At 37.8% G+C, this 19157-nt stretch overlaps 1 protein-coding gene across 3 annotated transcripts in view; it reads right to left on the bottom strand.

The window, feature by feature from the left end:
• The window catches only part of LOC121853749 (E3 ubiquitin-protein ligase Nedd-4-like), a 68295-nt gene that overhangs the window by 24975 nt on the left and 24163 nt on the right, over positions 1-19157 (bottom strand). For 2 of the 3 annotated variants that reach the window (XM_042348094.1, XM_042348093.1), the window contains exons 9-10: positions 17028-17177; positions 5937-6050 (exon numbers count right to left, since the gene is read on the bottom strand). In XM_042348094.1, coding sequence (XP_042204028.1) covers positions 5937-6050; positions 17028-17177 — 264 coding nt within the window. The remainder of the gene's footprint in view (positions 1-5936; positions 6051-17027; positions 17178-19157) is intronic. The other variant, XM_042348095.1, reaches the window with a different exon arrangement.

Genomic DNA, 19157 nt, shown 5'->3' on the forward strand with positions numbered 1-19157 from the left:
TTTAAGGGGAAATGCATTGGCTTTCCTGCTGTCCACAAAAGACAGAATCAGTTGAAAAAATATGCATAAAACTTTGCTTTGGGACAGACTTCTTATAATCATTGGTTTACAGGAAAGACAAAAAGAAACCCACGTTCTTTCATTTCCCTTGTTGCCAATCATTACATCTTAGTACAGACATCAACAACATGACAAAAAAGGCATGACTAAACAATGATATTTTAACCTGTAAAAACAGTGCTTCTCTTAACCGAGGACGGTGGTAGGAGAGAATGGCCAAATCTCCTCTGCATGTGTTGCAACCACTTGGCTGAGCGACTGATTTGTTCTTCCATTTCTTACTAATTCGTTGAATTACAGGCGAGTTAATTGGGCTCAGGTTTGGGGAATTTAATGGAGATGGCTCTGGGCTTAACCACCATTCTTCTTCCTCTTCGTCTGGGTGATGACGATGTTGGTTAGCTTGAGGGAGAGTGCGCTCCTGTTGATTAGCAGCTCGGCCATTACGATACTGCGAGTTAGCCAAAGGGACTGCAAGATGTACAGTGGACTGCACAATCTGTTGTGGGTGATTAGATACTGGCTCTTCTTCATTATCATCTCTGGGGAATGAAACTACAAACCAATCATCTTCTGTTCCACGAAAGCGTACACGTCTAATTTCACCAGAATTTACATTGCTTGTGGCAGTATTTTGATTGGAATTCATAGGGCCTGATTGCCCCTCCCCTTGCTGTCTGTTGCTTGAGTTACCAGATGCTGAGTTAATAACTCGGTTTTGAGCATGACCATTCTGCCTCCTAGCTTCCCGTCTTTGATTCCTAACCTCTTCCTCACGGTCGGCAAATATACTTCTAACTTCCGGATCGGGAAAAACTGCTTCAGTAAACATTGGCTTCTCAGGTTCAAAGTTCACAGTTACTATTTCCATGCTTTGCATCTTATACATACTGTAGCTACAGTGGAGTCTGCAATTACGCGGTCAATTGAACCCATGGAGGCCCGCGTAAATGAAATAAGAGAACATATGAGATTAATTGAAATAGAGACTGGGCCGACCCCCAAACTCCACTTTTTCCGACACAATACCTACGTTGTAGTAAAAATAACATCTTAATTTTATGATGGTATACACACACACTTAATATTTAAGAGAAATACAGTCGCCGGTTAATGTCCATTCAAATAATGGACTCAACCCCCCCCCCTTCTTCCCACGCTCGCTGGCTCCTCCCTCTCTGAGAAATGTTTGGGTGAAAACAGTAGGCTTATAAATTTAGTAATAAATAATACCTCAGACTAAAGTTAGGATAATATAATTGACATTGCTGGATTCCTTGCAAGACAAGGAATATTTTGAATATAAATGTCACATATTTTGCACAAGATAAAATTTTTGCTCTTTCTAATCAAAATTCTCACATAAGATCTAAAATTTGTATGTCTAATGCAAATTTTATGATGTTTATATTTAAAATAATCACAATCTTATAAGAATTCCAACAATGTAAATTATATTCTGGCCGGGTAATTTGTATGAATTTTATGAGCTAAAACAAATATCTTCAGTAAATACAGTAAACAAATTATACTTCACCCGCGTAAATGACCAAATTTACCGCGTAATTAAAGCATTTCATTCTGGCAAGGCACCACGTAAATGACCAAACGAGTAAACAAAAGCCGAGTAAATGCAGACTCCACTGTATATGATTTTTCTGTCACTTTTAAATTTTCTCGCTTGATTAATCTTGCTTAGAAAATGTATAAAAAAAATTTTCTTCAGTGATTGTCTTTGTCACCCAAGAGATCCTATAACAGATGGTTACTGCTTTATTCTATCTAAAACTTGAAGAATAAGTCAGGTTCTCGTTGTCTCCATAACAAGTCCAAAGAAGAACTGCAGCTGTCATGAGAAAGCCACATCAGCTCAAGGGAGTGAAGCCATATACTGTACCTGCTCACGTGTTCACCTTCATCCCCTGTATTGTGCGTCATTCACTAATTTCCTTGCTTGTCATTCAGTATTAGTTTAACATATACCAATTGAAATAGAATATACTGACAAAAACATGTAACAATGGAGTTGATATCCTTTTTAAATAAAAAAAAGGCAATTTCTATGGATAATATGATTAAAGCAGAATTCAAGTCAAAACTATTCAAAAGTATTTCTCAAGACTGGCTGTCAATATTATATGTTTATAATGGTGCACAGCACTTACCACAAAATGCTTGAAGACAGTATTCTTTATACTTAGTGTTGATTTACTTTTTTCTATTAAATTAAAATATTAGATTAAAATTATAAATTATATACTTTAACAAACAAAGGTTCTATAAGGGGTAGACTAACCGAAAAAGGTCCACAACCACTGCCCTATACCTGTACAGTATTGTACTATCCTCTACACAACATCCACTACACTATCCTTCACATTACACCCACAACACCTAATACATAACTCTCATTGCTAGTGGGGTGGAATGTGCCCCAACTATCAATACTAGTGGAGTGGAATGGGCTCAACTCATAATGAAATGGCGCGGTACCCAAACAGTGCCCAATCCACCTATGGTTCACTTCACACACAAACATATCCGTGCTCTTTGTATTTCTTATTTAATAACAACATATTTTAATATAAACAAATAAATTTCATATACAAGGAGTCCCCAATGATACAAACGAGGTTATACTTGAAACTTACAGTAACAGTAGACCCTTTCCATTCTCGGGTTTGCGATTCGCGATTTGAAAGATTTGCGGTAAGCAGCTGGTGGCTCGGGTGGCTAGCACGTGAGCCTTTTCCCGCAGGGCAATGAGTCACCCCCACGCGCCCCTGGCATCTCATCTCCCTCTGTTTGCCCTCACCCAGTACCCATAACCTAGCATCTTGTGTCATATTCTCAAAACTTTTGTGTTTCTTTGTGAAAATGGCCCCGGAAAGACTGCCTAGTGTCAGTGCTTGTGATGCTAGTGGAGTGAAACATAAAAGGCAAAATTCAGTGATGACCCTGGCAAAGAAGGTTGAAATATTAGACAAGTTAAAGGAAGGGATTAGTGCTGCCGCGGTTGGTTAGTTATTTGGTGTGAATGAATCCACAGTGCGGTATATCAAGAAAAATTAACAAGCAATTCTTGATACTGTTCAAGAGAGTGCTCCTGCAAGTGCTAAAGTGGCACAGGTTGTTCATGACAGGAACATAGTGAAAACTGAGAAAGCACTGAACATTTGGGTTGAGGACCAGCACCGCAAAGATGTTCCGATCAACAGCAACGTGATTCGTGAAAAGGCTAAAAGTCTTCATGCTCATTTTTACGAGTCAACAGTTGGTGAAGGAGCTAGTGCAGCGACTGAACCAACTTTTAATGCCAGTAAAGGTTGGTTCGAGAATTTTAAGAAAAAGATTCTCGCTCCATAATGTGAAGCTGATTGGGGAGGCCGCATCAGTTGACCACACAGCCGCAGATGCATTTCCCGCCAAGTTAAAGAAAGTAACAGAAGAGAAAAGCTACAGACCACAGCAAGTGTTTAATGCCGATGAATCTGATTTATATCGGAAGAAAATGCCTGGTAGAACGTACATAAACAAGCAGGAGAGGCATGCCTCTGGGTTCAAGGCAGCCAAGGACAGTGACGCTCATCTTCTGTGGCAATGCAGCTGGCCACATGATCAAGCCTGGTTTGCTTTACCGCTCAGCAAACCCAAGGGCTTTAAAGGGAAAAATAAGGAACTTTTTGCCAGTTTTTTGGCAGTCTAACAAAAATGCATGGGTAACTGTGCAAGCATTCCTGGATTGGTTCCATAAATGCATTGTCCCAGAAGTATAGAGGTGGTGTTCCTACCTCCTAACACCCGCACTCTCTTTATTTTTCTTTTATATTTTTATATTACTGTACACCAACTAAAAATTATTCGGCACCTGTGTCATATTGTATCACACCGTAAGGGTGCCGAATAATTTTTTAGTGGGTGTAAAACATTTAGTATTTTCTTTATTCATAAGGCACTTCTTTGCAAATTCTGTTGTTACTTACATATAACAATGGCATAGCGCACAGTTGTGTGAGAGGTGAATGACATACCTTGGCATGGTAGAAACTTAACACTTGTAGGGCACTTATATTGCTTATTATAATTATTTTGACATTATATTAGATGTTTTTAACACTATTTACGCATCATATTCAGATACACACAGACTTAGTATAAAACATTGGACAATACTGACAAAGTACAGTATATATGTGAAACAAATGACTTACAGTAAAATGAAAAGTTACTCCTATATTTGTTAGTGGCGTATATGTGAAATGACGAATATCAGTACAACATATAATGGGGACCTCCTGCATATATACTGTACACATGCACACACATTCTAATTTTCTCTCCATTATAATATTCCTTTGATTTTTAAGTTCAAAATTCTAAAGCTTCAAAAATGTTTTCCCCATGCATTTAACAATATCAGGCTTTAGATTTGAGTTCATATACTACAATCATATAATTATATCTTATTTTCTCCAACCTCTCAGGAATTCTGACAGACATACTGTGAAGCCCCTGTAGATTTTAGAAGACTTCCATCAAGGTCAAATAGGATTGGGAGGAAAGGAGCATGGGAGGGATTAGGGTGGAGCTAAAGAAGTGTGGGGTGCCAGTTTATGTTAAATACTTATAATTTATAACATTACACTAATGTACTTTTATGAGAATCACAGTTTTAAAATCCTAATTTTACTTGCAATCATCTACCCAAACCCGAACACAAATAATATTTAAAATGATACAAGAGCATACTAGGACTGCTAGTAACAATGCAACAATATAACTCTGATGCAACAAATCACTAAACAGAAAACATTTAGAGAATCCAAGACAATGCAAGACCTACTTGGACATGGATAGAGAGCTTGACCTTGCTTTACTATCATAAAATAGAGAAACCTGTCCAACGATTTACATTAGCATAAAAAATTAGATTAATCTTGAAATCTCATTCTATAATTGGGGCAGAGTGAATGGTCCCATTATGTAATGGTTATTCACCTCACCAAGGCCACAATTTCCACCTCATCATTTTTAACCATGATTTATAAAAAGAAGAAGGCTTTCAAAGGATGCTTGTTGCCATTCAAGAAGGATAATGCTATATGTTGCTAGCAGTAATAATTCACCCTCAGAAATTTCACAGCTGTTTAGTTACCCCATAAACGCCATGGATGAAGGACATTTATCGGAACATGCATCTGGCAGCCTCAAGAGTGATACCTATGTCTCTTGCAAACATACAGTATACGCAAAAATAAATATATGTTTGTGGCAAGATGGAAATAAATAAGATTTTTTATGGAAAGCAGTGATACTGTATAGAAGAATATGGTGGTGGTGGTGGTGATAAGTTTGAGTCTACAAACAGCCTGTCAGCACTGAGAGGTGTTGGGGAAATATCGTGGCCCAAACTATCATACCAATATGGAAACAGAAAAGAAACAGTCGCTACAAATAATTTTTTTTATTTTTTTAAACCTAATGCTGAGAGGAGAGGGGGGGGGGATATAGACTGGGATTAGGAGTTAAGTTACTTCTACTCGGGGCACATTCCATTAGCTAACTATATTTTCAGTCACTTGTCTTCATCTTTCAAACTTCTTATTTATGGAATTTCTTTCCCTCTAACAGCTTACATTTTTTTAAATATATGGCATACACTCACCTGTTGTTGCAAAGTTAACCCTTCACCTTTATCTTTCTCATCTGTAGCATATTAGGTGACCATTAGCTTGAAAATGGGTGAGTGTCAAAGTACAGAAAACACAGTATCAAGTGTTCCTCTTCTAGTTCATCACACAGTACAAATATGAAAATATTGTGCTTATAAAGTGAAGTGTAGCAGGTGATAAGGAGTAGTGTCTACAAGCGCATACCTTGGGTGCATTACTGGTGACACTAGAGTTGTTGTTGGTGATAGTGGTTGGGGTTGCAGGGGAACTTGCTGTAGAGGATGGTCGTTGCACCCCTGTGTTTTGTGCCTCCTGAATCTGTCAAGACAAGTGGTGGTCAAGCATACTGTAGGTGCAACTCTTCTCAGCTCCTCCAACAGTCGAGTGACAAGGCACTCAACAGAATACTAAGTAGCGTGGTCATATACTAATGGTGAATACAGGATAGGAAAGGGATCCCCATATTTACACTTTAAAAATAATGGAATACCTATATTTTTGGTGTGGGTGTGAGATGGTTCAGGCATGGATTAAGGTAATTACTGGAAACAGTCAATTACTCATTATGGAACACTTAATAGTTTTGTTAATGTGTACAGTACGCCAAATGGTTTAAGAATTACACAAATACTAAAATATCAGAAATACCATATACCTATTCTATCACCCATCCTATACATTACAGTACTTTTAATTTTTCCCTTCTGAGAACTGCCCTCCCTTGAGGAGGGCAATCACATGTAGAATCATCTGCAAGTATTTCATAGAGACCTTTAAGTGTTCAGAATTTACAGGTACAGTACACATGTTTAATTTGATGAATAATTCTACACATTTATTCTATTACCATTTTTGTTAAACAGTTGACTCTTCTTTGAGGGTTATTGTGAAATTTAAGCAGTTGCCACTCATCTGGATATTATAAAAAAAAGTCAAGCAGTTGTTGTGGGAGTATAATCAGTCTACTTAAGTTCACCACAGTATCCTTTGTTCTCCGAGTTGTGCTGTGTCAACACATTCATTAACCCCCAGTAACCCTGTGATAAGACGTCACATGGCCCCTGACCACCTGTGCTTAAGTAAGCATGAATAGTATGTGTTGTTGTCACTTTTAGCAGACCTAGTAGTGAACCCTTTCACCATAACAAGCCATATCCTGTGAAGTGTTCATACTTGTTGTCTTATAAATAAACACGGAAACTACAGTACAGTGTGCTATTTATACTGTAAAGTCCTTATTATTAGATAGGGTCTTCTAACATCTCACCACTTGTGAGAAAGACTATCAAGTGGCTTGTAACAAAGCTAATCTTGAAGTTAATAATCATTTCCCTTCACTCACTAACATGGTGATTAATGGGGTAGTGGCAGCCTTAATCTAACATTGATTGACAACTAAGAGGATATATTCTCCAGAGTGGGTTTTGTGAGATTAAACACCAAATGACTGACAAGCAACATAAAAAAACCTACATTATCATTCATTTGGAGATTATTAAAAATGTCAAGCAGTTGCCACTTATTTGGAAATTATCAAAACAAAGTCAAGCAGTTGTCACTCATTTGGAGATTATTTAAAGTCAAAGAAGTTACATGAAAAATTCAAGTAAAAGAATTGAGGATTATTAAGGGGTTATTACTAATGTCAGGATGATGCTGCTGTTTGAAATGAGAAAGAAGTAAGAATGAGGGTTGGCTCAACAATCATACAATATGTAGAGAGGAGGAGCAGGAGGAGGAAAGCTGGAAATACAAGTAGGTCAAAGTAGAGGATACAAAATGCACAAAGAGACAGTAACTGAGGACTAGCTACTATTAACAGGGGAAGAAGAAGAAAAAGTGAAAAACCCTAAAGTGGCAATGCAGTGTTATGATAAATTAAACCACTCTTCTATCTACACAGCTCAGCATAGCAATAATCTTATACCTGTATGTACAAGTCACTGGATAATAGTTGAAACAAAGAGAAAAGTATGAAATGCTTAGCCAATATCTATGAAGATTACATTACAGTACAGTAGGATCGGGATATATCACAATTTTTTATGAAAAAAAAAATATACGCCACTACCAAAATTATCAAAATTTTCCAATATATATAGCGATAAATTTATTTATTTCGCGAGGGAAATCTGGCAGGAAATATTTCAAATGTACCGCCATGGCAAACAAATGCATTATTTCCTCCCCAGAGGCGTCACCGTGGCTGCTCACCCACGCATTCGCGCTCGCCCGCTCGATCCTTCTCAGTGAGTGACGAGTAAGCAGCCGACTCTGCTGAAGATTACAACTTCTAAAACGAGTGTAAATGGGTTGCTAGTGACGTGAAAAGTAAAGTGAAGAGAATGGAAAGCTTAATGGAAAAGATTTAATCCTGTAACTAATATTTTTGGTTTGTTCATTTACTGTATGATTGTCAAGTGAGGGTGGCAGTGTGTCGTTTGTTGTTGTTGGGATGGTGCGCCAGCTGCCGAGTCTGGTGTTCCTTGATATTGAAACAGTCTGTTGTTCCCGAGTCTAGTGTTCATTGGTGCTTTAGTTAGTAAGAAAATAAACTCGTTAAGTCAAGTTTAGTCACTTTTATTGGCCTCCAGAACCTAACCCTATTTTCCCCATTGATTACATGTAATTATATATAGCCATTTAGTTACAGCGAACATCCTTGGACCCTATCTTGCACTATATCCCGACCCTACTGTATACTGTCGTAACACAGTAATTTCCATTCACTAATTGGAAATACATTCTCTGGGAAAAAATATAAACCACCAATGAATTACAGTATAAATTGTATTGCTGGAATCCTTACAAGACAGCAAATAATTTGAATTCAGACATCCTATACTTTACACAAGAGATACAAATTTTAGTCTTTTAGACTGCATTTAAGTACAAATAACTCGCATTTTACACGCGTTTGATTTAAGAGTTTTTGGAATAATGCGATTGTTCAATTAATATCAAAAGCTAATTTATCCGCACCTATTTTTTAAATAACGCGCTCAAGACAGTTTACATTTGCCGCGCATATTAACCTGGTCGCCTGGCAGTGGAGTCACGTGTGATGCCTGGTGAGGTGCTTGTAAGTTATTACTATAAAGTTGCACTCATATCAACATCAACGATTTTAATATTACTGTATTATTAATAATAATAATTATTATAATAATGTAATAATAAAGATTATTACTACTACTAATGATGATAATGAAGTATTCTGTACAACAACTGTGACGACGTCCAACAAGCTTCCCGCGTATCGCTTTCTCAGGTCACACCAGCACTACCTTTTCTCTGTGCTCTCATTTGCATTGTGTGTTTATCACGTACCCTTTTAGTGTTAAACGCTGTTTTTCCCATTGAGCATGTCTGGGAAACATCCATCTGCCTCCTCTGGGGCACCTAAAGCTAAAATTATGCTTCATTTACGCCTTTTTGAATTAAGTGGTGGTTTTCAAGAACGTAACCCCTGCATAAAACAAGAGGTGGGTGTACTGTACAGTTTTTCAACTCGTATTTTTTTAGCAATTTAGGGGATTTTTAGGAGTGTTTCTGACTTTATACAGTTTTTTGCTTTATGTGAGGTCCCAGGAACATAACCCCACGTAAGTTGATTCTACTGTAAATAAATTTATCGCGATATATAGGAAAATGTTGATAATTTTAGTCGCTGCGATATAAAAAAAATCGTTATATAAAGTCTTTATATATCCCGACCCTACTGTATTGCCCCATCCTAAATTTCTGCTGCTTTGTTTACATGACGTGAATGCTGCCATCAGTCAGCCGATGCTACCCTCATGCTCTTTCATGCTTTGCTGGCAATATCCACACCTCTAAACTTTTGTTCACTTCCAAATTACATGTTTTCTCTTACATCTCTACACTTTTACTGTACTGTACATTTCAGTATCCTATTTCTTGAAATTAGAAAGAAGATATGATCATACCAATGTGGCACACATTTTGGTTTGCAATGTAAATTTCCTTTTAAGTGACCAGTAATCCAAATCTCACCATAGGAGAGTTAAATATAAAAAAAAGATTATAGCAGTAGCAACATATTTTCCAAAGGAAAAAAGCAATAACAACATTATTAATGAAATATTAATCCATATTTAAGGTGATGTCACTCTTATGATAATTACAGATAACTAAGGTTTGGAACACAGAAAGATATGTTTAATGCAAAGGCAGCAATGATAGGATGAGTTACAATCCTCTTGGCCACAATCCTGTGTGATGCACCATTAGGTTGAATTATATTTATATGATGGAAAGTGGACCACCCACCAACTGGGAATTTTTTTCCTTTCCATCTGACTGAACTCCAACGATGTAATGTGAAAAAAATGAATGTAAGGGTAAGCCAAAATCCTGTAGACTAATTCTAAATTGTATTACCCCAAAATTCTCTATTCAATATGTGCCACAAAATTATAGCTTTAGGACATAACCGGTAAGAAAGGACCCAACTAATGTCTACTTATTTCTTTATCCTACTGATTAAGTGCTGATGTAACATTCTACTATCTCCTTATCACAACAAACTGTTCCTCTACAGTAATGTCTCCCTTCACTAGACATATACCCTTAAACTGTGACGTCCATTACATGATGATACACACTAAACTATGAAGTGGATCACATAATGATACACACTGAACTACGAAGTGGATCACATAATGATACACACTGAACTATGAAGTGGATCACATGATACACACTGAACTACGAAGTGGATCACATGATACACACTGAACTATGAAGTGGATCACATGATACACACTGAACTACGAAGTGGATCACATGATGATACACACTGAACTATGAAGTGGATCACATGATACACACTGAACTATGAAGTGGATCACATGATACACACTGAACTATGAAGTGGATCACATGATGATACACACTGAACTATGAAGTGGATCACATGATACACACTGAACTATGAAGTGGATCACATAATGATACACACTGAACTATGAAGTGGATCACATGATACACACTGAACTATGAAGTGGATCACATAATGATACACACTGAACTATGAAGTGGATCACATGATACACACTGAACTATGAAGTGGATCACATGATACACACTGAACGATGAAGTGGATCACATAATGATACACACTGAACTATGAAGTGGATCACATGATACACACTGAACTATGAAGTGGATCACATGATACACACTGAACTATGAAGTGGATCACATGATGATACACACTGAACTATGAAGTGGATCACATGATGATACACACTGAACTACGAAGTGGATCACATGATACACACTGAACTACGAAGTGGATCACATGATACACACTGAACTACGAAGTGGATCACATTATGATACACACTGAACTACGAAGTGGATCACATAATGATACACACTGAACTACGAAGTGGATCACATAATGATACACACTGAACTATGAAGTGGATCACATGATACACACTGAACTATGAAGTGGATCACATGATACACACTGAACTATGAAGTGGATCACATGATACACACTGAACTATGAAGTGGATCACATGATGATACACACTGAACTATGAAGTGGATCACATGATACACACTGAACTACGAAGTGGATCACACAATGATACACACTGAACTACGAAGTGGATCACATGATACACACTGAACTATGAAGTGATCTCATGATACACACTGAACTATGAAGTGGATCACATGATACACACTGAACTATGAAGTGGATCACATAATGATACACACTGAACTATGAAGTGGGTCACATGATACACACTGAACTATTGGATCACATGATACACACTGAACTATGAAAAGGATCACATGATACACGAACTATGAAGTGGATCACATGATACACACTGAACTATGAAGTGGATCACATGATACACACTGAACTATGAAGTGGATCACATGATACACACTGAACTACAAGTGGATCACATGATACACACTGAACTACGAAGTGGATCACATGATGATACACACTGAACTATGAAGTGGATCACATGATACACACTGAACTACAAAGTGGATCACATAATGATACACACTGAACTACGAAGTGGATCACATAATGATACACACTGAACTATGAAGTGGATCACATAATGATACACACTGAACTACGAAATGGATCACATGATGATACACACTGAACTATGAAGTGGATCACATAATGATACACACTGAACTACGAAGTGGATCACATAATGATACACACTGAACTACGAAGTGGATCACATAATGATACATACTGAACTATGAAGTGGATCACATAATGATACACACTGAACTGTGAAGTGGATCACATAATGATACACACTGAACTATGAAGTGGATCACATAATGATACACACTGAACTACGAAGTGGATCACATGATGATACACACTGAACTATGAAGTGGATCACATAATGATACACACTGAACTACGAAGTGGATCACATAATGATACACACTGAACTACGAAGTGGATCACATAATGATACACACTGAACTACGAAATGGATCACATGATGATACACACTGAACTACGAAGTGGATCACATGATGATACACACTGAACTATGAAGTGGATCACATGATACACACTGAACTATGAAGTGGATCACATGATACACACTGAACTATGAAGTGGATCACATGATACACACTGAACTATGAAGTGGATCACATGATACACACTGAACTACGAAATGGATCACATAATGATACACACTGAACTATGAAGTGGATCACATAATGATACACACTGAACTACGAAGTGGATCACATGATGATACACACTGAACTATGAAGTGGATCACATGATGATACACACTGGACTATGAAGTGGATCACATAATGATACACACTGGGCTATGATGTGCATCACATGATACACACTGAACTATGAAGTGGATCACATAATGATACACACTGAACTATGAAGTGGATCACATAATGATACACACTGAACTATGAAGTGGATCACATAATGATACACACTGGGCTATGATGTGCATCACATAATGATACACACTGAACTATGAAGTGGATCACACACTGAACTGAAGTGGATCACATAATGATACACACTGGGCTATGATGTGCATCACATAATGATACACACTGAACTATGAAGTGGATCACATAATGATACACACTGAACTATGAAGTGGATCACATAATGATACACACTGAACTATGAAGTGGATCACATGATACACACTGAACTATGAAGTGGATCACATGATACACACTGAACTACGAAATGGATCACATAATGATACACACTGAACTATGAAGTGGATCAAATAATGATACACACTGAACTACGAAGTGGATCACATGATGATACACACTGAACTATGAAGTGGATCACATGATGATACACACTGAACTATGAAGTGGATCACATAATGATACACACTGGGCTATGATGTGCATCACATGATACACACTGAACTATGAAGTGGATCACATAATGATACACACTGAACTATGAAGTGGATCACATAATGATACACACTGAACTACGAAGTGGATCACATAATGATACACAATGAATTACGAAGTGGATCACATAATGATACACACTGGGCTATGATGTGCATCACATAATGATACACACTGAACTATGAAGTGGATCACATAATGATACACACTGAACTATGAAGTGGATCACATAATGATACACACTGAACTATGAAGTGGATCACATAATGATACACACTGGGCTATGATGTGAATCACATAATGATACACACTGAACTATGAAGTGGATCACATAATGATACACACTGGGCTATGATGTGCATCACATAATGATACACACTGAACTATGAAGTGGATCATATAATGATACACACTGAACTATGAAGTGGATCACATAATTATACACACTGAACTATGAAGTGGATCACATAATGACACACACTGGGCTATGATGTGCATCACATGATACACACTGAACTATGAAGTGAATCACATAATGATACACACTGAACTATGAAGTGGATCACATAATGATACACACTGGGCTATGATGTGCATCACATAATGATACACACTGAACTATGAAGTGGATCACATAATGATACACACTGAACTATGAAGTGGATCACATAATGATACACACTGAACTATGAAGTGGATCACATAATGATACACACTGAACTATGAAGTGGATCACATAATGATACACACTGAACTATGAAATGGATCACATGATGATACACACTGAACTATGAAGTGGATCACATAATGATACACACTGAACTATGAAGTGGATCACATAATGATACACACTGGGCTATGATGTGCATCACATGATACACACTGAACTATGAAGTGGATCACATGATACACACTGAACTATGAAGTGGATCACATAATGATACACACTGGGCTATGAAGTGGATCACATAATGATACACACTGGGCTATGAAGTGGATCACATAATGATACACACTGGGCTATGAAGTGGATCACATAATGATACACACTGGGCTATGAAGTGGATCACATAATGATACACACTGAACTATGAAGTGGATCACATAATGATACACACTGAACTATGAAGTGGATCACATGATGATACACACTGAACTATGAAGTGGATCACATGATGATACACACTGAACTATGAAGTGGATCACATGATACACACTGAACTATGATGTGCATCACATAATGATACACACTGAACTATGAAGTGGATCACATAATGATACACACTGAACTATGAAGTGGATCACATAATGATACACACTGAACTATGAAGTGGATCACATAATGATACACACTGGGCTATGATGTGCATCACATGGTAACACAGATGGACTACGAGTATCTATATAATGAGATACTGTAGCCACATTCAGGGTCCCAGAAAATGAGATCACATTATAAATGGGCTTCATTTTGTTGCCATCCGCACACACCAGTTAGCATTTGACCATTGCTTTGGATTGTTTGACTGATTGTGTTAATTTCATCCTTGGTGATGATGAAGCTTAGGTCATATGTCGCCGAATTAAACTAAAAGCTTAGAAGGCTATAAACAAATTATGCAAAGTAAAAAACAAAAAAATAATATAGCATAAAACTTTTGAAAAACCATAAAAATCATTTAAATGCTTTGGATGGAAGGATTGATGGATGAGTGATTTTTATTATATATATTATGCTGGGATGTTGTGCATTTGGATGAAGCAATAGGTCAGACAAGGGATTTGAGATATACAGGTTCCCAGCAGATCCTCAAAGAAGGAAAGTGTGGGAAAATAAAGTCAGTCACCTGGCTTGAAAAGCCACACCATCATCATTATTGTTTCAGGTAAGTTATGGCCGTATAGTACAGTAGTGTTAAACACTTGGAGAGATGCTTCCTCCTCCTTTACCTGGATATTGGTGAAAGACTACTTCCTGTAATAGTGGAGGAAGTCTACCCTTACACTCTCCTTTTACCTTATTATCAATATCAGTCATAATTATTGTCATTAAAATTCAAGAAATATGCATCTTATCAGTTGTTTAAAATGATACTGAATTATAGTACAATATATTGAGCATTCATCATCATAATGTGGGAGAGAGAGAGAGAGAGAGAGAGAGAGAGAGAGAGAGAGAGAGAGAGAGAGAGAGAGAGAGAGAGAGAGAGAGAGAGAGAGAGAGAGAGAGAGAGAGAGAGAGAGAGAGAGAGAGAGAGAGAGAGAGAGAGAGAGAGAGAGAGAGAGAGAGAGAGAGAGAGAGAGAGAGAGAGAGAGAGAGAGAGAGAGAGAGAGAGAGAGAGAGAGAGAGAGAGAGAGAGAGAGAGAGAGAGAGAGAGAGAGAGAGAGAGAGAGAGAGAGAGAGAGAGAGAGAGAGAGAGAGAGAGAGAGAGAGAGAGAGAGAGAGAGAGAGAGAGAGAGAGAGAGAGAGAGAGAGAGAGAGAGAGAGAGAGAGGAGAGAGAGAGAGAGAGAGAGAGAGAGAGAGAGAGAGAGAGAGAGAGAGAGAGAGAGAGAGAGAGAGAGAGAGAGAGAGAGAGAGAGAGAGAGAGAGAGAGAGAGAGAGAGAGAGAGAGAGAGAGAGAGAGAGAGAGAGAGAGAGAGAGAGAGAGAGAGAGAGAGAGAGAGAGAGAGAGAGAGAGAGAGAGAGAGAGAGAGAGAGAGAGAGAGAGAGAGAGAGAGAGAGAGAGAGAGAGAGAGAGAGAGAGAGAGAGAGAGAGAGAGAGGAGAGAGAGAGAGAGAGAGAGAGAGAGAGAGAGAGAGAGAGAGAGAGAGAGAGAGAGAGAGAGAGAGAGAGAGAGAGAGAGAGAGAGAGAGAGAGAGAGAGAGAGAGAGAGAGAGAGAGAGAGAGAGAGAGAGAGAGAGAGAGAGAGAGAGAGAGAGAGAGAGAGAGAGAGAGAGAGAGAGAGAGAGAGAGAGAGAGAGAGAGAGAGAGAGAGAGAGAGAGAGAGAGAGAGAGAGAGAGAGAGAGAGAGAGAGAGAGAGAGAGAGAGAGAGAGAGAGAGAGAGAGAGAGAGAGAGAGAGAGAGAGAGAGAGAGAGAGAGAGAGAGAGAGAGAGAGAGAGAGAGAGAGAGAGAGAGAGAGAGAGAGAGAGAGAGAGAGAGAGAGAGAGAGAGAGAGAGAGAGAGAGAGAGAGAGAGAGAGAGAGAGAGAGAGAGAGAGAGAGAGAGAGAGAGTCTAATTCATTTTATCACAACTCACTCTATACCCTACGTACCCCATGAGCCATTAGGTACATGATTCTCATGTCAAGTCCAATGACTTCCTGGTTCTAAACTACTGTATTTACTCTTCAAAATCAACATCTGCTAAAATATACAAATCACCTGCATTCAACTCAGCATCTGTGTTATTCTTACAAGCTAATAATTCACATATGAACAGCTGCAGGGGATGATCAAACCCTTTCACAAAATTATGTCATACATAATGGTTCAAAATTTCCTTTTTATTATGATCATGAATGCTCTAGATATTCCCACCAACACTGGTGGTGGATAACTATGATGTTTCACAGCACAAGTCAAGACATAAAAAAAAATTGGAAAGCAACATATCACCAACATTATGTTTTTATATCTACATTTACAGAAACAAACTGCAGCACAACTACAATTTCTTTATTAGCTTACAAACATCACTACTGTATTCTCATAAATCACAAAAGCTAAGCAGCTTGTCTACAAAGTTTGATGATGAGCTTATCACAATAAAAACCACAATTTAAATCTATGCAATCACTTATAAGAACAAAAGTTAGAAGCTTATCTACAATATTTACCGCAGCTCTAATCACAAATCTCACCTCATCAGAGGCCACTTCCTCAAAGCGAGGTTGTGCCTCTTCTTCCTGGGCTTGTCCCTCTTCCCCATCCAACACATCTTCCTCCCCCTCCTCCTCCTGGTCATCATCCTCCTCCTCCTCCTCCTCCTCTTCGTGGGCAATCAGTGGTTCCTAAAGTAATTCCCAACACACCAGTCATGTAAACATGCAACAGCCACATGCACAGACCCAGTGGAGAAGAGTTAAATCTGTTAGTTAATAGAGGCACAAGCTTCTAAACACACATTAATTAATACACCAACATCTTTACCCTGACAATACACTATTACAGTAAACAAAAACAAAACAAAAATAAGCAAAAAGGACAGATCAAACAAACAATCATTTTATCTGAAGGAAAATCAACGCAGTTATGTTCAGACTATTAAAACTTTAGCTATATACAGAATGAAGAGGCTCTAGGAATTATTATAGAGAGAGAGAGAGAGAGACACACACAGAGGTAGCTATATTTAGCATGGAATTTCCTAAAAAGTCTAGGAAAAATTACTTTGTCTACTAATACATGAATGAAGGTAGGTAACTAACAATGAAATTCTTCTTCAGAGTACCAGAGTAACTGTAACCAAATAAATATATCTGAAGATGATAAGAAACACTAACAAGCAAAACTGAACTACAATTGACTTTTTTAGCAACCACACAAGCAAGTACAACACATAAGGTATTGTTTAAATTGTTGTGAGCCTTAACACTTGAAGATGGTTCATAATTATGTCCACATCCACTGGGTCAGTTCATTGCAGTACCACATTGGAAACATCGCTTCTTCTCAGATCAATAAAGTTAAGCATTGTTAGGTCTGGTTAGTACCTTCCATAAGATTCTTCACTTCGGTTAACGCGCAAACCCCCGGTTAACGAATTCCTTCCGAATTTTTCCCAACATGTTTTCGCCTGCTCACCAGCTGTAGTATTAGTCCGCCAATACAGTAATCGGTTTTAGGGCTTAAATGCGTTACCATTTGAGTAAATATCAAAAAGGTTGTACTATTCAATAATTTTCCAAGTCTTAAATTGAAGTTTTTAGTCATTTCAACAATTATTTAACATAATTGAAGTACAGGGAACTAGTTTTTAGCGTGCCAAACAGCCACTTGACTCGCCCAGAATGGAGTCAGTGTGTGTCCCTGCTCAGAGGAGGAAGCATCTTGCTTGAGACTCTCTTCACATTACAATTATTGGTCATTCTGAAGTTTATTTTACATATTGACAATATATAATGCAGTGCAGTGTTGATTTAAAGAAAATAATCTTGAATTACACCAAGAGAACTAAAATTTTATGGTGAAATGGCAACATGGGGTGACTTCTCTTCCACCCCACTGCCTTCTCTTCTCCCTTCTCCTCCACCCCCATTCTAATTCCCATCATCATCATCATCATCAACCATTAGCCTTCTACATGCACACCTCAAAGTAAGTGTACTTTACTGCATTTATTTTTAGTTTGTATGTAATTTTCGGTGAGCTGGAACCAATTACCCAAAAACCCATTGAAACAATGGTTTCAGTTAACAAAATTTTCGGTTAACGAGCGACCTTCTGGAACGAATTGTGCTCGTTAACCGAGGGACCACTGTATATGTAAACATAAGATACTAAATACTAGCTATAAGGGGTAGCAGTGTAAATATGTAAATATATATATGAAATAGAAACATGCAGATAAATGAGTGAATAGCAATAGTACTCCACACGTGAGATATCTTACTAAGAATTGAAACAAGTTTTGTTTGGAGATAATTATTAATAGAAAAGGGATGAAATCTGTAAAGGGAAATATACCCAAAAATATATATTTGGGCAGGTTTCATATCTAAGACTGCCTTGACAAATTTACTGGACATAATAACTAGTTACAAGCAGCACTTGCTTAAAGTTGAGATTCCATTCTGAGACCACAACGTTAGTCACAATGACATTAATTGAAACCAAAAATCACATAAGCTTCATGTTAAAATTAGGGGTTACATGCAAGAGTGTTTTTGGGTCCTGAGAAGGGTGGTTTCTGGTAAAATTTTCTTGCCTAAATTTTACTTTTTTTTTCAAAGGTGAAAAAAAAATTAATCACAGAGATACAGATAGTACAG

Source organism: Homarus americanus, unplaced genomic scaffold, assembly GCF_018991925.1.
Source record: "Homarus americanus isolate GMGI-L3 unplaced genomic scaffold, GMGI_Hamer_2.0 scaffold18703, whole genome shotgun sequence".
Taxonomy (NCBI): domain Eukaryota; kingdom Metazoa; phylum Arthropoda; class Malacostraca; order Decapoda; family Nephropidae; genus Homarus; species Homarus americanus.